General features: G+C 35.7%; 1 protein-coding gene across 1 annotated transcript in view; it reads left to right on the forward strand.

Annotated features, from left to right (window-relative positions):
• LOC136159963 (ovostatin homolog 2-like) overlaps window positions 1-22,563 on the forward strand; it is a 50,104-nt gene that overhangs the window by 8,440 nt on the left and 19,101 nt on the right. Inside the window, exons 6-19 of the mRNA XM_065922869.1 lie at window positions 610-778; window positions 1,286-1,370; window positions 4,874-4,991; window positions 8,430-8,541; window positions 10,096-10,205; window positions 10,536-10,694; window positions 11,340-11,567; window positions 13,513-13,567; window positions 14,232-14,377; window positions 14,828-14,974; window positions 17,337-17,507; window positions 19,222-19,366; window positions 21,241-21,346; window positions 21,787-22,015. Of these exons, the coding sequence (XP_065778941.1) occupies window positions 610-778; window positions 1,286-1,370; window positions 4,874-4,991; window positions 8,430-8,541; window positions 10,096-10,205; window positions 10,536-10,694; window positions 11,340-11,567; window positions 13,513-13,567; window positions 14,232-14,377; window positions 14,828-14,974; window positions 17,337-17,507; window positions 19,222-19,366; window positions 21,241-21,346; window positions 21,787-22,015 (1,980 nt within the window). The remainder of the gene's footprint in view (window positions 1-609; window positions 779-1,285; window positions 1,371-4,873; window positions 4,992-8,429; window positions 8,542-10,095; window positions 10,206-10,535; window positions 10,695-11,339; window positions 11,568-13,512; window positions 13,568-14,231; window positions 14,378-14,827; window positions 14,975-17,336; window positions 17,508-19,221; window positions 19,367-21,240; window positions 21,347-21,786; window positions 22,016-22,563) is intronic.

Genomic DNA, 22,563 nt, shown 5'->3' on the forward strand with positions numbered 1-22,563 from the left:
TTCTTATTGTGGGGCTTCCATTTAACAGTGTGTAATTGTTCTCACAATTTGTGATACGAGTGCAATAAAATGATAGAACTTTCTTTACTTCCCTGAACTACATGTGTTCAGTCACTTGGTCATGTCTGACCCTTTGTATCCCCATAGACTGTAGCTCACCAGGCTCTTCCGTCAGTGTAATATTCCAGACAAGAATACTGGAGCAAGTTGCCAATTCCTATTCCAGGGGATCTTCCTGCCCCAGGGATCGAACCCATGTCTTCTGCATCTCCTGTATTGACAGGCAGATCCTTTACTACTAGTATCACCTTACTGTGTTATGCTTAGTCGCTCAGTCATGTCTGACTCTTTGTGACCTCATGGATTTCAGCCCGCCAGGCTCCTCTGTCCATGGGATTCTCCGGGCAAGAATGCTGGAGTGGGTTGCCATGCCCTCCTCCAGGGGATCTTCCCAACCCAAGGATCAAACTCAGGTCTCCCGCACTGCAGGCAGATTCTTAACCCTCTGAGCCACCAGGGAAGCCCCAACTACATAAAGGATCACAAATTAAAAAGAAAAGGATAATACTCTCATACATCCTCTGCTTTTATTTCTTCTTTATTTTCTAGGATCCTCAAGACAATAGGATTTTTCAATGGCAAAATGTGACCTCTTCTCAAAATATTACCGAACTCTCATTCCAATTGATTTTAGAACCAGTGTTTGGAGATTACTCTATTGTCGTGAAAGAAAAATCAGGAAAGACATTGACACACCAATTTACCGTTAATAGAAATGGTAATCGATTGCTAATTATGATTGTTGTCTTATATAATTGAGGTGTCCAAAGAACTGTTAAACAAAATAACTTCTATGTTAGAATTAGACAAATTACAGAAGTTTGATTTGGTTTTCTGTCATTTTCTTTTCTTGGCCTTCTATGTTTTACTGTCTCTGCTTTCTTGCTCGTCATTTATTGCCGTATCCTTATTCTGATCCCTTCGTTTTCTCCTGAGGAAATATCCCATTTTTTTTTAGAATCCAGACAACCGTCTAGAAAGGATCTAAAGGACTACAGCAAACAAAATGTGAAGCTCCAAGAATAGGGCAGAGAAAGGAAAGGGGAATGATTAATTAATGAAACACCATCACCCACTGATGGAATTTGGAAAAGTTGAACCGTGATCTACGCAGAAACATACATAGAAAAATGTCATGTGTGGAAACACATTTACATGGTTGTAATCATTTTTGCTCAGTAGTGTGTGAGAGCTGAAGTAACATTATATTTCTCTTTGTTTCCAGTGTTGCCCAAGTTTGAAGTTAAAGTCAGTGCACCACAAGCAATAACTATTTCAGATGATGAATTCCAAGTCAGCACATGCGCTAAGTAAGTATTCAAGAGATTTAACTCCACCTGTCAATACAAGGCTTAGAGGAAACAAAAAATGAGGTTAACCATGTAAACTTATGTATCTGCTTATATTAAAATTATTAAAGAAGTAATGGATTGTCACTATAGAATATTTGAAAAACATTGAAAAATGTGCAAAATTACCTAAAATTAATCACACTAACTGCCATTAACACTTTATTTTTCTCTGGTCTTTTATGAGTACTTTCAACAATTATACTTTTTTACCTACTCCAGTTAAGAAAACCTGTCTCTATATAATGCCAGTCTTTTCATGTATTTCAATTCCTCACTGCATAAACATATCTCAATCTGGCTATATCAAATTTATCTAACCACTCTTTTATTATATGACACGCAGCCTGTTTGATTTTGCTTTCCCAGTGACAAAGTTATAGTAATGTCTTTGTGTATAAAATGCAACATTTTAATTAAAAATTATTTACTTAAGAAAAATTTCCAGAATTGGATCTACTACAACAAAAGTGTAACATTACTATGACAAGTGTGTAACATTCTTTTAGACTTTTGACTGCCATGCTGATCACTAAGTATGCTGTGCCCAAGGATGGTTCCAACAGCTTGCCTAAAGTACCTGCCTTATTGAATCTTCATCATCAGTGGATGTTTTCACTAAAAAAAGAAAAAGAAAAGAAAGAAATATTGAAAACGTCATAGTGGAGAAAAAGGCATTTTATCAATTTAATTTTAACTAATTTGAATCCACTTGATGTAAAAAAGGAATTCCTATGTGATTTCAGAAATTGTTATTTTCTTTTGAGGGTATCATTTCTAATGTCTTTTATCTTTTTTAAAGCTGCAATGCCTTTCCTCAAATTTCTAATTATAGTAAAAAAAAAAAAAGAGCTAATATTTATTGAATGCAATGAATGAGCTAAGCATTACATTTGTTAACTTTCTCACCATGTCACTGTGAGAAAGGAGCTATTATCAACTTGATTTTACAAAGAAAGATAATGAGACAGAGAATTGAAATAACTTATCAACATTAATGGGGTTTTTTGATGGCAAAACTACAATTTAGACCTAGGCTATCTAAGTTCATTTCTCTCCTAACCAAGACCTCTATTGTACTTTATATAAACAACCGAAAATGTTAATATTTGCCCTATTTGTTAAACATTGTTTATTTAACTAATGACATGAAAATTACTTGCCTTTGAATATTTTCAGTAGTATATTAAAGATACATTGGTAAAGGGCAGCCTGGTAGAAACATGGGGATTTTGCTGAGGATACCATAAAGAATCTTAGAAACAGTTTCTAACCTTTAAAAACAAATGTTCTTTGGACTCTAGAAAAAGAATCATAAATATTTTTCTGAGTATCAGTGAAGAATAGCTGATCATGTGCCAAAGTTTTGTAAATGTAATGTATGAGAGATTATAGATTATCTGTATTAAACATAATGGGATAATCAATATAAGGATCCTAAACTGATTTCACTAGAAAAATCCTACAGAAAACTAGACTTGTCAGTGGGATTAACATCTATAATTTATCTGCTGAATGGTATGTTGAATAACTACAATGCACTTTATCAGGTTAGTCAAAATATTTATCAAGTATCACCTTCCAAAGACTTCCTAAAAGCTAAATGTTGATATGGAATTGGGATTTATTTATTGATTGATAAGGAGTTGGGATTTATTGAAATGCTGATATGGAATTAGAATTTATTAAAACTTCCTTAATGTTATATTATACTCAGATCTGACATTAAACAGTGTGTCAGTATCAGCAATAATCAAATCTTGCAACAGGACTAGAGAGTTGAGAGCAGAGCTCTGCTTGCTCCATGGTTATTTCTGTGCAGGCTAAGAGAACATGATGAATGAATCAGTGTGTCCAGAAAATAACATCAGTGACTGAGTTGCCAACAATTAGATTGCACAATACTGCATCGTTGTTTCTTAACCATTCCCTGGGACTTAGCTTGGAACAGCCAGAGGAAACAACAACAAATTAGATTATTTTAGCAAACCACCTCAGGGATGAATTAAGCTTTTAAGAAGGAAGAAAATCGCCCACAGGCAAAAGTATTTTAATAAACCGCATTAGTATTTGCCAAAAACTTTTCAGATTATAAAAGGAGAATGTTTATTCTGACCTGTATGAAAACTTAAAACCCACATATCTTGTGGGTATATGTCAACTTGTAGGTGATAATGTGATGAGTTTTATTTGATAAATAAAAGACAATAAGAAGACGTAAATAATATATGCTGGGGTATAACATTTGTGACCTGATTAGAGTCTTGACTCTATTTTACTTGTAATTGATAGAGTTGACAGATTATAGTGAGTTGGATTGAGTCAAAATACCAGAAGCATTAAGAATTTTTAAATAGATTAGTGGAAGAGAAAAAACATGGATTGTGGCCTGAGAAATATCTGAGTTTGAATTTTAATTCCATCAGTTACAATGTGAAAAAGAGAGATACTCAATCTCAATTTACTAATCCATAAAATGAGATAACATACTTACATCTCAGAATCACTGGAAAAAATAAATGATATATGTAAACACCAATGTCCAACTATTAGAAAAAATATAATCATACATTTAATAATATTCAATTTTACTGTATACTGATTTTAGATTTGTTTTTCTAAATGCTAGTAGAAGAGATCCTTAAATAAGCCAAAAGCTCAAACAATTAATGTATTTGCCTTTGAATCTTTAGAAACCTTGTATTATAGTCTTTTGTGTGTTTGGGGAGAAAATGAAATATTTATTTAATCCCACCCCAAAAGACAGACTTCCCTAGTGGCTCAGACAGTAAAGAACCCACCTGCAGTGCGGGAGACCTGGGTTCGATCTCTGGATTGGGAAGACCCCATGGAGGAGGGCATGGCAACCCACTCCTGGAGATTCCTGCCTGGAGAATCCCCATGGACAGAGGAGCCTGGCAGGCTGAAGTCCCTGTGGTCGCAAAGAGTCGGACATGACTGAGCGACTAAGCACACACGCACCCCAAAAGACATTATACTTTTGGTCAAAGCATATCCAGTATATGCCAATCCTTTTATATTTATTGAGTGAAAAATGAGAAGTGTTATTTAAAATGTTAATCAAGAAGTACTCATGATCCTGAGTAATTTGTTTTATTTATATATATATATCTTTTGTGCTAGAGAAAGCAAGTGTTGCAAGCAATTTTTAAAATATTTTTATCAGATTAAAATATAACTTTTGAAACTCAATTTGATCATTAGGTCCAAGTCACTGAGATTTTGAATTTTACATTACTTTAAATTTGATTTAAAAAAAAAAAAAAACTGAATCTGTCTAATTTAAATTCAGTGGAGAAGAGAATGCAAATAGATGAGCTTCCTAATTGAATTTGGTTGTTGGGTATACATAATTTAGAGATTTCACATATAACTTATGAATAAAAGACCATGAAATATGACCATGGTATTGTTCATATTACCAGTATATCTTCTCCTCCTAGGTATACCTTTGGCCAACCTGTACATGGGAAAGTCCACGTCCAGGTGTGCAGGGAATTTTTTTCCTCTGGAGCTTGTGAGAAAGACAAGAATGAAATATGTGAACAGTTTGTTGCACAGGTACAGATCATGATCTTTACTCCAAAAAAATGAATTCTTGTTCATTTTCAATATTATTCTTTCTTTGATTCCATTTATAAAACAGACTGAACAACACTATTTTCCTGTTGTGGATAATTGAAGTTGTACATAGGTGAGGTGAAGAATGAGAAGAAAATTCAAGGTATAATTCATTCTCTAAGCCAAGTTCATTGCTCTTCACCTATATATTCATAGAAGTTTTAGAATTTGAAAGTTCTTATTGCCTTTTTTGTTTATAGTGTTTAGGTGACCTCTCTGATCATCCTTTGAAGTACCATAATCTATCTTTTACATAAATGAATCCCTGATGGCACTCACCATGCCACCTAGAATTGTCTTTTTGAAAAAAGTTCACTTGCAAATAGCTGCAATTCAGAGTATCTATTTTATTACCTTAAATTTGAAGTTCACTTCTGAAGCCACCATTTGCTTTTTCAGTCTATAGCATCATAACATTAATAATCCTGGCCATCTCTTTGAGGATCACCTTTAGACTTCAAAAGTGAAATGTGTTTACACCATACAGTTTGTATTTTAATTCTGATTGTCCTAATCTCACTGAATTTGATCAACAGAAAATTACCTAAAGGCTTTTTGGTTAATATCGATATTTGGTTAATACAGACAGAAATCTATATGTTAGGTAGGGATTGCAGACTTAAAAAGACTGAATGGAATTCTTTCACATGAGAGAACATTATTCTATGGTGTGGTTATAATATAATTTTGTCAGCCATTTTACCCAAGTGATGGGGGTTTCATTCAGCTAGTGTTTTATTTTTCCCCAGTGTGAAAAATGCAACAATAAATAATCTGCTAAAACCATTTTCATGTATGAGAAGTTTTATTTATTTGAAATAGATGTCTTGGAGCAGATTTCCTGAGTCAAATTAGATAAATAGGTGGATAGATATAATCATATATAGATTTCATTTTTTAAAAATACTACTGCCAGCAATATATGAATTTAAAATGTTTTACCATTTTGGTAGACAAAAATTTAGTTTGTTTTAACCTGCTTTACTAGTGAGTTCTGGGCTTCCCTGGTGGCTCAGTGGTTAAGAACCAACCTGCTAATTCAGATGTGGGTTCCATCCCTGGGCAGGAAGATCCCTGGAGAAGGAAATGGCAACCCACTCCAGTATTCTTGCCTGGAAAATCCCGTGGACAGAGGAGCCTGGTGGGCTATAGACAAGAGAGTCAGACATGACTTAGATACTAATCAACAACAGCAATAACCCATGAGTTAGAGCATATTTTCATATTTTCGTTATCAGTTTGGACTTCTTGTTTGAGAACTCTTAATTAGACCTGTTTTTCCTGTTGCTGTGAAATGGAAACTTTCCTGTTTTATGTTGCCCTCTAACCCTCTTGCTAGAACTAGAAAAAACCTGCACATAGCAACAAAGAACCTCCGTGCCGCAAGAAAGATCCAATGCAGCCAAAAAAAAAAAGTACCCTCTAGTCTGTAAGCCAAATTTTTTCAAGTTTTTATTTAAATATTGACTTTGTGGTATTTTTGAAATACCAGCGCTCCTAATGTTTATGGGCTCTCAGCCTTAGAAAAAGATCTTACCTGCCATTGTATTGTACATGTAGCTATCTATTACACAATTTTAAAAATTTATCTAATCAGCATATAATTTTTATTAAGTTTTAAAATAATTTTCTTTTCTTCCAGATGGATTTTCATCTGTGTATCTGCCTCTTGTACAATTTTGCCCTCCTAAATCATCTCATAAAAATGTTCATCTATTTTGCCAGTCTTTTACTTCTGCTTTCACTTTTTTCCTAATATTACTTTCTGTTTCTGCATAATTTATTTTCATTTTCATGTTACTTTTTTCCTTAAAATTTTAGTTTATTTTATTAGTTCAAAAAATGTTAGTTGCTTCTTGTTAAAAAAAAAACCCAACACATTCACTGTTTTTACATTTTCTCTTAATCACAACATAACAGCAAAGATTTTGGTGTAAAGCATTTGTCCCTTGACAATGGCAACATCTAGATTATTATTGATTTACTTCACGTGGTCTCTTTGACTCAGAGATGACTGAAAAATTATTCCTCTTAATTTCAAAGCAATTAAGGTTCTTCTGATTACTCTTTATTATTTCTTTTTAATTTGTATTTTAAACAGACAAACTTGACCTTTTTTATTGTTGATTTTATAACTAATAGTTCAGAGCACCACATATTCTGGAATCAGAATGCCTAGTTAGCTCCACCACCTCCCAACTGTGTGACCTTGGGCAGATTATATAGACAACCTGGGCTTCTTTCATTTATCCATATAAAGGAGATGATAATAGTGACTTGTTCATATCATGGTTCTGAGGATCAATGAATTGCTATATCCCCCTAATGTTTTACATTTGAAATTAATAAACACTATATTTTAAAATAGAATTAAATCTATATCTCCCTAATTACTCATATCATTGCTGAAAGATTATCTACAGATTTTTCTTTCATTTCATTTTACATTGGTAGCAATTTTAAAAATCTTTATTGAAATATAGTTGATTTACCATGTCATGTTAATTTCATATGTACAGCAAAGTGATTCACTTGCACACATATATATACATACATGTATTATTTCTTTTGTATTCTTCTTGTACAGTCTTTTCCCTCATAGGTTATTACAACATACTGAGTATAGCTCCCTACACTATGCAGAAGGTCCTTGTTGGTTAACTATCTGTATATAAGTATTGTGTATATTGTAATCCCAAACCTCTCATTTATCCCTCCCCTCATCCCCTTTAATAATCACAAGTTTGTTTTCTATGTTTGTGAGTCTGTTTCTGTTTCATAAATAAGTTCATTTGTATTCTTTTTTTTTAGATTCCACATATAAGTGAAATCATATATTCATCTTTTTTTCTAACTTTTGTCACTTAGTATGATAATCTCCTGGCCCATCCATGTTGCTGAATGTGGCATTATTTTTTTCTTTTTTGTGGCTGAGTAATATTTCATTGTATACATACACCAGATTTTTCCTTTTTTATATGAACAACTTACCTTGAAGTGTTTTGGTGTCACATACTTGAAGAGTCCTTCTACTCCATCTGTTCTTAATACTTCTCAAGTATTAAGGAGATTTTAATTTCTCAATCCTAAAATATTATTCAGTTCCATTTTTCATTCTTAAGCTTGTTCCCATCAGTGTCTCCAGGAGAATATCCCTGAAATCTGTAAAATATGCATTACTTCCACTTTGTTTTCATTGCTGATGAAACTCCCCCCAACCTCCTCCTCTTTGTTTTGTAATTCTCGGTCATTTCACCAAGTTTGTGAGATGGAGCCATGGAGCAATTGAGGGAGTTATATATCTGTGCTGAAACTCCATATTTTTTTAGAGACTTTTAAATCCCTAAACTTTTCATTATACTTTCTCTTCTTTTTCAGTTGAAAAATGGTTGTGTTTCTCAAATTATAAATACAAAAGTCTTCCAACTCTACCGTTCTGGACTCTTCATGTCATTTTATATCACCACAACTGTTACGGAAATTGGAACAGGTAATGCTCGTGGTTTATGGGCAATCTGGGGCTATATGCAGCTTCCTGAGAGATATTTACTGAGTTAACAATGTTCACGAAATACAGATCAATAATTGTTCAGCATGTGGAGTACATTGTCAATAGGTCAACTTGAGCTTTGGTTTTGAATAAGATTTTCCTAACAATACTTAAAATTATTAAGTAAATGCTCTATGTTTATATCTGATCTGTGCCTGCATCAATGAGACAGAGGGGCTTGACAGGTGAAAAAATTAGGTATCTCTTTATAATTTTGTGTGATAATCAACTGCCAGGGCCTAGTTTTTTATTTAATGCATATTTCACAATCTACATCTGGTAGGTCAAATCTAGCTCTTTGCCTGTTTATATAAATAAAGTTATATTGGAATACAACCATATTTACTCACCTTGCATAAGAGTGACAACAAAGTTGAGTAGCTGTGACAGGGGCTTGTGTATCATGGGCTTAGAATAATAACTATCAGATCCTTTACAGAATTTTGCCAACTTCCAATTTAATACAACTGGATACATTTGCAAAGGCAAAAATTATTAGTGAAAAATCTGCACATAGTGAGTGTACAATAAATATTTATTTTAAAAATGAAACAGAAAAAGAGGAATGTGAGATTTAATTTGAGGTAATAAAACCAGATTCAGTTACTATTTCTTATTTAAAAATGATTGCTCCTGCTGCTGCTGCTAAGTCGTTTCAGTCGTGTCCGACTCTATGTGACCCCATAGACGGCAGCCTTCCAGACTCCCCTGTCCCTGGGATTCTCCAGGCAAGAACACTGGAGTGGGTTGCCATTTCCTTCTCCAATGCATGAGAGTGAAAAGTGAAAGTGAAGTTGTTCAGTCGTGTACAACTCTTAGCTACCCCATGGACTGTAGCCCACCAGGCTCCTCCGTCCATGGGATTTTCCAGGCAAGAGTACTGGAGTGGGTGCCATTGCCTTCTCCTAAAAACAATTGAGATAATATTATTTATAAACTTCTTCGTGTAAATCTATTTGATCAATATTATAATGGCCTTTAAATAATGGATGTTTGACACTTTTATATTGTAGCTTACATATGCTTGCCTCTGTTTATGTCATGCTTTTTTGATATCACAACGAATTTCTACTTACTTTGCTATCAGATTTTTTTTTTAAATCTGGAAAAAGTGTGAAAACAGTTACCTTGCAGTCTAATAATGATTTTGGAAGTGAAAGCCTTATTTTTGAAATTTCTATGGTATTCTCCATCATAAGAGTTTCAAGCCAGAAATCACTAGAATGATAGGAGGAAGGACATTGAGTGTTCTCTCCTGCTTCTGATTCAAATATTTTCGTGCTAATTACATTATTCAGCTTAATGAATTATATAACCTAATAAAGAATATTCTGTAGCCTGCTAGCACCCACATCTCCTTTTCAATGTAGAACAAGAATATAATTTTGTGTATATGCATTTGCACATGTGCAAACAAAATCTAAGCTATTTGTTCTTCTGAAATTCTTGATCAAATGACATATTTCCCATAACACTGCTTTTCATTCCTTGCAGGTGTGCAAATCAGTGAAAAGTCTTCTATTTTTATCACTCCAGTGCTTGGAGGTGTGAGATTCAAGACCATGGACCCTTTCTATAGAAGAGGAATTTCTTATTTTGGAACTGTGGGTTTGAAAAAAAATATGTTTTCATTTCATTTTCTTAGGTCATAGGTTGCCTTTTGAAAATTTCTGGACAATTTTTCCTACTTTCATAACACATGTGTAACATGACTGCATATGATATATTGGAAAAAGTCCTAGGCTGAAAGAAAGCAATAGATACAATTATAGATATCTCCATATTATATATTTTTAATAGAACATCTTTCTACCTAATGGAATTTAAGACAATTACAAATAAACAATCACATTTGCAAATAGAAAATGCTTTCTTGGTAGAAATAGGACATTTTGAATTTTAAAAATTAATTCTTCTTTTTTGTGTGTGTACAGCTTAAATTTTCCGGCCCTAATGATGTTCCGATGGTGAACAAGTTATTGCAGTTGGAGCTCAATGACAGATTGGTAGGAAACTACACCACAGATGAGAATGGTGAAGCTCAGTTTTCCATTGATACTTCCGATATATTTGATCCAGAGTTTCGTCTGAAAGTAAGACATCAGAGTGGATGAGATCCCACAAAAGAACTGAATGTTAGAAATTTTGAAGATTAGAAATCTCTTAAAAGATACCTTGCATTGAAAATACATTTTAATACACTTTAACATTTAGTGTATTTTATGTTTGTTCACTAAATAATACATAAGAATACTTATTCAAGATAACAGCCAATTACTATTATTATAAATTCTCCAATAACCAATATTTTCCTCTGAGAAAGTAGAAAAAGCTCATAAAGATGATTTGGCTTCTTTCCTTTGACCATTTTGTGCATAGATAAGAGAGATACTATGATTTCTCCTCTTCTGTTTAAACAGAATTTTGCGTTTAAACAATTGGTTATTGTTCAAACGTAGCTGAAAGGCATAAGGCCTAGTTGACTTCAGTGACAAAGTGAAATAAACAACTCTTTGTAGGCCTGATGAAATAGACAAACAACTAAGGTCATGTTTTATACATGAAAAGAGGGGAGTTCTCTTATTATTTTACTGCCAGTAACAACTCTGAAACTTAACCACAAGCTAAGATTCTTCCCTGCCCTGAAGAGATAAGAGGCTTCCTATTCTATAATAATGACTGTCCCTGGAAGATCTTTATACCTCTACAAACCCATTTGCTTTCTTTTATCTTCTCAGGCCACATATGTCAGACCCCAAAGCTGCTACCTTCCCAGTTGGTTAATTCCACAGTACATGGATGGCCATTTCTCAGTCCAACGCTTCTACTCACGAACCAGCAGTTTCCTGATGATTGAGCCTGAACCCAAGGAGCTTAGATGTGATCAAGAGAAGATTGTTACTGTACATTACTCGCTAAACAGTGAAGCATACAGGGATGATTCAACCATCAACTTCTTCTATTTGGTAAGTCTCAGTGGGTCAATTCTTGGATCTTGTCTAATTGTCCGCTTAGTCCAGTACAGCTCAGAACCTGTACATCAGTTGGGTTATGTTAATCAGATTGAACCAAGCTTCTCCCTTTGTTGGTGAGTACCACTGGGTCCATGAAGAACAAACCCAGAAACAAATAAACACATAAAAATATCCAAGGTCATTTCAGTTTTTCCAAGGTTGAAAAACTTAATTATTTATTTTAAACTTTTTCTTTTGCATTGGGGTATGGCTGATTAACAATGTTGTGATAGTTTCATGTACACAGTGAAGGGACTCAGCCACACATATACATGTATCCATTCTCCCCCACATCCTGCTCCCATCCGGGATGCCACACAACATGGAGCAAAGTTTGCTATGCTATACAGTAGGCGCTTGTTGGTTATCCATTTGAAATACAGCAGTGTGTACATGTCCATACCAAACTCCCTAACTATCCCTTTCCCCTCAACATCTCCCCCTTCCAGGGCAACCATAAGTTCATTCTCTAAGTCTCTGAATCTGTTCCTGGAAAAATTTATTACTCAGAGTCTGCTATTTTACACATTCAGTTCTAATGCACATCAAGTATATACAGACCCTTCAGGAGAATAAAGTATTAGACAGCTACCAGAGAGCAAAGTAGAAGCCTGACTTTGAAGAGCAATAAAAAGAATTAGCCCTTTTGGTTCTGGCCCTATCCATTTTGTCTCTATAAGGCTATGGAAAGGTGAAAGGTTGCAAACTTGGAAATTAGGACTCCTGACTGGAATCCTTTCCCCTCTCCTATGTATTAGGCGAGCTAGTTGATCTTGGGCAGATTGTTTAAGCTCTCTAAGCCTTAACTTCCTCAGCTATATATTTGTCACTGGAAGAAAAACAAAAGACTTTCCTCCAAGGGTAAGTATTACATGTCAGGCAGTGTTATAAAGGTGTTTTGTTTTTTTTTTTAATTAACTCATTAATCAGCCCTATGAGTATCTTCTTTTTATAAACAACGGAACAGGGGCAGAGGTGAAACGACTTGGCTTATGTGAAACCAATTAGTCTCAACTGTTTCAGAGCTTTATTCACACACACACACACCCCCCCATGGTGATTGGCATATCACTCACCAAGTTTCCAGCACATAATTAGCTCTCAGTCAACTGTGGTCACTTGCTCTGTTCCTTCCCAAGTTGTGAAAGAGTTCATTTTTCATATTTGTTTGTAAAAACTACTTTACCTTATAGAATAGAATTATAATTAGGCCATTCATTATCTGATAATAACATGATACCTGAGAAATGGAATATTTCCTGCCATATCAGTAAACAAAGAATGTCACAGTCATCAGCAGCTGTAGCCACCATGGTTAGTGAGCTGGTGAGCCCTGAGGGAACTTGGTAAAGAAAAAATACTGGGAGTTGGTGATGGACAGGGAGGTCTGGCGTGCTACAGTCCATGGGATTGTAAAGAGTCGGACACAACTGAGCGACTGAACTGAACTGAACTTAGAAGCCACCAGACTACAGTCACTCACTGCAGGAAGTGACTGAGGAAGTGAGTGAGCCCTGAGGAAACCTGAGAAATGAAAACACAGGATATTAGTCCCAGATAGCTGGGGTACATACCAAGGGAATGATTTCAGTGAGCCCAGAATCTTGCATCTTCCCATACATCGAGAAGTGCTAAATTCCTTAACTTGGGATATCTGGTGTTCATTAATTAACAATAACCTTTTGATGTACCTGCATTTTGTTGCAAAGCCCTCGCCTCAGCGGAGCAAGTCTCTCAGTTTTACTTGAAATGCTTTCTCCAGGGATTGAAGTCCTAAAATTTCCCACTGAATAAGCTATAACTCTCAACTTTTAGGTTGTGAATATTTTTTTTTTAAGTTCACATACCATATTATCTAACATGCTATCACATACTGTGTTTTCTTTGTTTGGCACAGGTTATGGTGAAAGGAACTATCTTCCTCAGTGGACAGAAGGAGATCAGAAACAAAGGTGTATATAAGGCATTGATATTTTTTTTTTAAACATGCACTCTGCCTTCATTTTTCTGTCTTGTAAAGAAATGTTACTGTGATTCTAGTCAAGAAGTTAGGAAGGACACTTAGCATTACAATTTGTGGATAGAGGCCCAGGGTAGCCTGCTAAATATTTCAGTGAAAGAGATTTCAACCTGTTTCTATGATTGCCAGGCTATCAGGTACAATATAGAAAAAGTGATGTCCAAAACTCAAACATTGTTATTATCTAAATTATGCAATCTTCCTTCATATATATGCTTCCCATTCATTGATTGATTGGGGCTTCCTGGATGGCTCAGTAGTGAAGAATCCACCTGTCAATGTAGGAAATGTGGCTTCGATACCTGTGTCGGGAAGATTCCCTGGAGGAGAAAATGGCCACCCACTCCAGCATTCTTGCCTAGAAAATCCCATGGACAGAGAAGCCTGGCGGGTGACAGTCTATGGGTTGCAAAGAGTCGGACATGACTTAGCAACTGAGAATGCACACAATTTATTGATTAATTAATTGATTTGCCTTTAAAATAAAGTCCAATTTGCTCTTTCTACCCATAAGCCATTCTTTTTATCTAAGTGTACCCAGTGAGTCAGGAAACTTCTGGTACTGTGTCTGCTGCTCATCTCTCATATTTACACAGCCTGGAAGGGAAACATATCCTTCCCCATCAATGTCAGTGCTGATCTGGCTCCTGTGGCTGTCATGCTTGTCTACACTCTTCACCCCAGTGGGGAAATCATAGCTGACAGTGTCAAGTTCCAGGTGGAAAAATGCTTTAAAAACAAGGTGAGGTCTCTTCTATTTCTTGCATATTCTGAGTGAGAGGGGTGGGCCGTTTACTCCTTGGTGTCTCCTTGTTTTTTGACACTTATAACCTTTACATGGTCGTCTCACAATCAGCACTGGCTCAGCTCAGTTGTTAGGAGATGAATCATCAAACAGAAGGAACCACTTTTGGCAGCAGTGCCAATCCTGGGATGGTACGAGAGTTGGTGAAGGAAGTGTCCCTGTGAGGATGGAGAATTAAGGGGGAGAGTGGGCAAGAGAAATAAAGGTACAGAAATCTATAAAGATTTACTTGGAAAAGATCAGACATAGTCCAACTACTGGGTTGGCCAAAAAAAATTTGGGGGCTTTTCTATAAGATGCTATGGAAAACCATGAATGAAATGCTTGGCAAACCCAACATTTTCATGTAAAATAATCTTACTCATTCCTTTTCTCCCTTAATTTTAGGTTAGCATAAAGTTCTCGGAGGAGCAGGGACTACCAGGCTCCAGCACTGGTCTCCATCTTCAGGCATCCCCTGACTCGGTCTGTGCCCTCTGGGCTGTGGATAAAAGCGTTCTACTGAAGTCAGAACAACAGCTGTCTGCTGAAAGCGTAAGTTCTCAGATTTCCTCAAGTCTTATGCTCCAGATGATGTTTTTATTTGAAATGGAACAGGTGAAAAATGTCAAATATTGTCTTTTTTTGTCTTTCCATGGATTGCACACTTAATTATTTTTCTTGGATGACTCAGAACTCACAACAATAAAGAATTCTATGGATAATTACAATGGGTTAGGGATTATACAACTGTAGATATAACCATATATATGAAAACCTAGAGTTAAATCTCAGTATCAAAAGGTGTGCTTGGACATTCTGTTATCTGTTAATAGATCTTATATTTTCATAAGCATTTCCAAACCTGCAATTTCAGAATTTTTCATCAAAGTCATCTCAGTTAAAAACTATTGGATACTTTAATTTCCCATTTTCTTTCATCTGTTTTTACTTTTTTTTTTAATTGACATATAATTGCTTTACAATATTATGTTAGTTTTTACTATAAAACAAAGTGAATCACATATATGTATACATATTTCCCATCCCTCTTTTTTAAAATTTATTTTTAGTTGAAGGATAATTGCTTTACAGTGTTGTGTTAGTTTCTGCTGTACAAGGTGAGCCAGCTATATGTGTACATGCACTCCCTCCCTCTTGACTCTCCCAGCACCCTCATCCCATCCGTGTACAGAGCATCCCTCACAGAGCACCCAGCTGAGCTCCCTGGACTGTACAGCATCTTCCCACTAGCTCTCTCTTTTACACATGGTAGCATATATCTCTCAGTGCTGCTCTCTCAATTCATCCCAGTTCTCTATGTCTGTGTTTCTAGTCTTGCCCTGCAAGTACGTCCTCACATTTTGAAGTTGCATCTTTTCCTTCCATTAATGATCTGATTATATCCCATCAACCACAAGGTTTGGAAGCTGCCACTTCCAGGCCCATTTATTTTAAGCCCGTTTCTTATGGAGTCCAAAGACCATGATTCATCCTTTGACACTTAATGTTGTACTTTCTTTCATCTGGAGTTGTCTGGTGTGTGTATCTTCCAATTTCTCCATGCCACTCTTTTCCTTCCTTCATGTAGTCTCTTAAAATTTCCTTCTCCAACTTCTCAACAGTAGGAGCTCTGTTGGAATATGGCGCTGATATTTCTTGTTGTTGTTGTTTAGTCTCTGTGTCTGACTCTTGTGATCCCATGATCCCCAGATTCCTCTGTCCATGGGATTTCCCAGGCAAGTGTACTGGGGTGGGTTGCCATTTCCTTCTCCAGGGGATCTTCCCCACCCAGGGAATCTTCCTCACAAAGGGAAAGAACCCATGTCTCCTACATTGCTGGTAGATTCTTTGCTGCTGAGCCACCAGGTAAGCCTGTTGGTATTTCTGCTAACAAGTAATTTGAAGGTCATGGTATTATCCGTATCACACTCATGCTAGTGATTACTTGTTCTCTTTGGTTTTATGTTCTCTTTGGAAGGATACTTGAGAAGATTTAGAATCAGGCTGCTATCATTTTCCTCCAGATCTAGGTATTCACAGATAATCATGAATTATCTGTGCTCTCAGCCTTGGAATCATCCATAGATCTTCAGGCATCTCTTCCTTACATGCTATCTTAAATTCCACATTAAAACAAAAAATTTCTGTGAACCACATAAAACAAAATTGAAGGCTTCCTCTCCTAGAATGAGCTGACTCAAAAGTGTTATTATAGCTATAAAGAAAAGAACAAGGATAAATGGTTATACGGGGGTGGGGGAATAAACTGGGAGATTGGGACTGACATCAACACACTGCTATATATAAAATAGGTAATTTATAAGAGCCTGCTGTATAGCACAGGGAACGCGTCTCAATGCTCTATAATGGAAAGAATCTGAAAAAAAAGTGAATATAGGTATATGTGTAACTGAATCACTTTGCTATATACCTGAAACTAACACAACATTGTAAATTAACTATACTCCAATAAAAAGATCTTTTAAATCACATTATAAGCAATTATATATTACATGTAACTAGAATATATGCTCTTCTGTTTTTGATAATGAGATTTACGTATTAAATAATGTTTCTTTTTTGCCTTGGCTGCCTGGAAACAGATTCAGATTTGATACTATGCTTATTCATGAAACCATAACAACCTGTTTTATATGTTTATTTACTTCAATTTACTTGATTGAATTTTTAATTTGTTGTTAGTAAATAAAATTTTTAAATGGCCTCCTTTTCCCTTAAACCATATCAAAATATAAAACTGAAAATAAATTAAAATGTATAAGGATTATAAAATAAATATGTGTCGATGTATTTTTACATGAAGAACAAATGGTTATAGCACAAAAAGTTGCCAATTTTGCCACTACAAAAAGAATATTTCAAATAATTAGAAACCATGATATTTTTCTTCCAGGTGTACAATATGCTCCCAAATACAGAACTGTATGGTTATTTCTATCGTGGTCTCAACCTTGATGATGGCAAGATAGACCCTTGCATTCCTCAGAAAGATATGTTTTACAATGGCTTGTATTATATACCTGTAAGCAACCAAGGGGATGGAGACACCTATGATATTCTCAAGGTAAGGTCATTTTAAGCTTTAAAATTACTGCATGCTGGGACTTCCCTGGTGGTTCAGTGGTTAAGACTTCGCCTTTCAAAGCAGGGGGTGTGGGTTCAATCCCTGATTGAAAAGCTAAGATCCCAAATGCCTTGAGGCAAAAAACCCCCAAAACATAAAGCAGAAGCAATATTGTAACAAAGTGCATAAAAATTTTTAAAATAGTCCACATCAGAAAAAAAGTACTTTAAAAAAATTATTGCATGTCAATTTTAATTTTAGTTTTCCTAATGCATATCTTGGAGAAGGAAATGGCAACCCACTCCAGTATTCTTGCCTGGAAAATTCTGTGGACAGAGGAGCCTGGTGAGTTACAGTCCATGGGGTCGCAAAAGAGTCAGACATGACTATGCATGCATGCACCGAGTGCAAATCTGTTTTATTATTTGTGCAGTAAAGAATCTGCAGGAGATTATTTTATTATTTGTGCAGGAGACCTGCATTTGATCCTTGGGTTGGGAAGATCCCCTGGAGAAGGGAATGGCAACCCACTCCAGTATTCTTGCCTGGAGAATTCCATGGACAGAAAAGCCTGGTGGGCTACAGTCCAGGCGGGGGGTGGGGTGGGGGGTTGGTCACAAAAAGTCAGACATGACCAAGTGACTAACACCTCCTTTTCTTTGAGATTGAGGTCAGTAATGTGTTTAAAATCACTCAGAGATTGTCTTATAAAAAAGATATTCATTTTTGTTGATGTTTTTCTCTGTGGAAAATAAATTATGGGGTGGCTGAAATGATGATGTTGATGTTAAAGTTAAAACTTGATGTTAGAAGCAATGAGGCAATCTTCAAGGTATTGCAATAAATTTTATGCAGAAATTGTCAAATCAGGAGGCTAAAATAGAGCCTCACCTTCATTTATACAAAGGCTATCACTGGAATTTTCTGAGGCTTCCTTTAGGGTATTTTTTAAAAGATTTTTTTATGCGGACTTTTTTTTTTTAGCCTTTGTGTAATTTGTTACAATACTGCTTCTGTTTTATGTTTTGGTTTTTTGGCCACAAGGCATATTGGATCTTAGCTCTTCAACCAGGGATCAAACTAGCACCCCCTGCATTGGAAGGCAAAGTCTTAACCACTGGATCACCGGGGAATTAATTCCCTAAAGGAATCTTTATGATTGCAGTCTGCTGGGGCTGCTGCTAAGTCGCTTCGGTCATGTCGAACTCTGTGTAACGCTATAGACAGCAGCCACCAGGCTCATCTATCCCTGGGATTCTCCAGGCAAGAATACTGGAGTGGGTTGCCATCACAGCTATAGAAATAAAGGGGAAAAGAATCAGACATTTTCCTTCAAGTCCCAGAGCTCCAATTTACTGGCTGTGTCTCATACACACATATTCGTGTATGTGTGTGATGTTAATTAAGGCAATGATAACATCTCATAAATATTTTTCCCTTAAAATCAGATGGAGAATAATTTAAAACCCTTAGCAAAATCCCAGAATGCAAGTGCTGAGTAATCATAATGATTATCATTTTTCTTCCAAATTAGAGACTTCACACACATCAAAGACAGGTGACTTGACTTGTAATATACCAGACCCCTGCTTGCTAGCAAAGAAAACATGTATATTTATTATCTATTTTTAAAATTATAAGATAGTTTATGACTCTTTTTTAGGTCTTGTATGAAGACTGCTCAACTTTTCCTTTGTTATTTATTTCTTTGAAGGATATGGGTCTGAAAGTCTTCACCAATCTCCATTACCGGAAACCAGAAGTATGTTCAACAGAGAAAATCATGCCATACATTGGGCCGCTCTATCTAGAATCAGGAGGATATTCACCCATGTACAGTGCCCCATTGAAAATTGCATGTGGGTAACCAAGAATTGTGTGGGGGGAGATGGTTGAAAGGATTCATGGAATTGGTTGTATTTCATATGACTATCCAAAATTGGGATTTTTACATGTGCAGTATGACATGTGTTTGTCTACGACTATACATTCTACAGCTGAATAAAGCAGAATAAGGCAAGTGGAAATAGTATTAGCTAAAGGGAAGAATTAGCTTCAGATATGAGAGGAAGTTTATTTTTATGGCTGAACACAACAGCAGAAATGTACAGGAGGGCAATCATAATGATTACAGGAGGAGATGCCCTTATTTTGTGCAGATCAGAATACATAGCTCAAGGCAAAGAGCATTTTGATTCTCAGATGACCAAACAGCTGGCATCAGAGAAATGTGTTCAAATACCAATCCATTTTTGGCTTCCCTGGTGATCCAAGGGGTGCGTGTTCAATCCCTGGTGGGGGAACTAAGATCCCATATGCAATGTGGCCTGGCCAAAAAATAGGAAAAAAGAATGCAAAATACAAAAAAGAATGTATATATATGTATATATATATATATATATATATGTGTGTGTGTGTGTGTGTGTACATGTGTGTGTGTGTATAACGGAGTCACTTTACAGTATACAAGAAAGTAACCCAGCATTATTAATCAACTATGCTTCAATTTAAAAAGAAAAATTTTTAATGCCAAATATAGCCCAGAGGCCAAGGAAACAAAAGAAAATGTCTTTAGAAATTAGCAACGTTATTTTTGGTGGGAATGTAAATTGATACAGCCATTAAGGAAGATGGTATGGAGATTCCTTTAAAAACTAGGAATAAAATCACCATATGAAACAACAATCCCACTCCTAGGCATATACTCTGAGGAAACCAAAATCGAAAAAGACACATGTATCCCATTGTTCATTGCAGCACTATTTACCGTAGCTAGAACACGGAAGCAACCTAGATGTCCATTGACAGATGAATGGATAAAGAAGTTGTGGTACATATACAGAATGGAATATTACTAAGCCATAAACAGAAACACATCTGAGTCAGTTCTGATGAGGTGGATGAACCTAGAACCTATTATACAGAGTAAAGTGAGTCAGAAAGAGAAAGCTAAATATTGTATTCTAACACATATATACAGAATCTAGAAAAATGGTACTGAAGAATTTGTTTACAGGGTAGTAGTGGAGAAGCAAACATGGAGAATAGACTTAATAGACATGCGGAGAGGGGAGGAGAGGGTGAGATGTATGGAAAGAGTAACATGGAAACTTACATTACCATGTGTAAAATAGATAGCCAACGGGAATTTGCTGTCTGGCTCAGAAAGTCAAACAGGGGCTCTGTATCAACCTAGAGGGGTGGGATGGGGAGGGAGATGGGAGGGAGTTTTCAAAAGGGAGGGGATATGTGTATACCTGTGGCTGATTCATGTTGAGGTTTGACAGAAAACAACAAAATTCTGCAAAGTAATTATCCCTCAATAAAAAAATAAATTAAAAAAAAAGAAATTAGCAATGTTAATGTCATTAGAAACTTTAGTCATTAGGATGATGGAATTGGCCAATACCAAACTGCTTCCTGGCAGACACCAGAATGTCAGACGAGAAACTCCATTCAATAAATAGACATGATTTTCTCTAAATTAGACTCTGGAGGAACAATGTAGGCGGATTTGTGTGTGTGTGTTGCTCTTATTTTAATAATGGGACTGATTTGAGCATCAAAACACTGACACCTAGGCTGAAATGTACATTTATTGACACTGAGCCCCAGCAACAAGCCCTGTATCTTGTCCCACTAAGCATGTGCGGTCAGAGACATAGCTTACGGGTGTGTCATTGGAATGTATATTTTTATTCTCTCTCTTTAAAACATTTCTCTTTTCTTTTAGCTGGTGAAGTCATAAGGGAGAATTTTGACTCCTTAGAACGGGTTATAATTGAAACAGTAAGAACAAACTTTCCAGAAACATGGATTTGGGACCTTGTCAGCATTGAGTAAGCTTTTTTCTTTACTGTATGTCTTTATTTCTATTTTCTTTTTGTCTTTATTTCCTAAACTTTATTTCTGAGTATATAAAGAAGAACCATGTTGGTAAAATACAAAACACCATTTACTTGTATGTACTGACCACATATTTTATTTTATTTTTCCTCTAGTATTGTTTCTTGTCTGTTCATTTCATGCAGATAGACGCAAGCTGCATGAATTAGAAAAAAATAATGTGTTTAGAGAAATGTGACCTTTTTGAGATTAAATTTTATAGAAATCCAACTCTCAAGATACTGATCTAATGCCCTGTCAAAGATTTAACTATACTGATCTAATGATACTGATCTATGACTTATTTTTAACCTTTAGTTAATACTTTTTTGTTTGCAATTTAGTTTCCGGGTTTAAACAAAGGATGCATTTTACCTAGAATCTCTCTTTGTAGTTCCTCCGGTTCAGCAAATCTTTCATTCACCATCCCTGATACTATAACCCAGTGGGAAGCAAATGGCTTCTGTGTGAACGGTGAGGCTGGATTTGGCATTTCATCAACAGCTTCTCTGGAAGCCTCCCAACCTTTCTTTGTTGAAATAACCTCCCCCTCTTCAGTTGTTCGGAATGAACGGTCTGATCTGATTGTCGGTGTCTTCAGCTACCTGAATACCTGTGTAGAGGTAAATTATTCCCTTTGATTTGGAGTCAAAATCTAACGAGGCCAAGAGATTCCTTGAATATTGCCATATTCTTTTTATTCTCAAATACAAAATGGTACTATAGAGTCATAAGATTTTTCCTCAAACAAAAACAGTTGCTAGGGTTTCCCTAGCAGTCCAGTGGTTAAGATTTTGTCTTCCAATGCACGTGAGGGTTCAATCCCTAGTCGGGAAAAGATCCCACATGCTCCATGATTAAAAAACAAAACATAAAACAGAAGCAATATTGCAACAAATTCAATAAAGACTTTTAAAAAATGGTCCACATCAAAACAAACAAACAAAAAAAACTTTGAAAAGCAAACAAAAATTTGCTTTAATTTACAGCAGTGATTTAAATACTGCTCTAAGAAAGTCATTTTATAGTATGTGTCATGCCAGATTTATCTTCTTATGAGAGGAGTCATTTGTATCATTTATTTTTGATGATATAAGACAAGTAAAGTAGAATTTTCTCAAGATTGGAGGAGGAATAGTGGCAGCAAAATATTTAGAGTGCCACTCTCATT

This window comes from Muntiacus reevesi, chromosome 1, assembly GCF_963930625.1.
Source record: "Muntiacus reevesi chromosome 1, mMunRee1.1, whole genome shotgun sequence".
Taxonomy (NCBI): domain Eukaryota; kingdom Metazoa; phylum Chordata; class Mammalia; order Artiodactyla; family Cervidae; genus Muntiacus; species Muntiacus reevesi.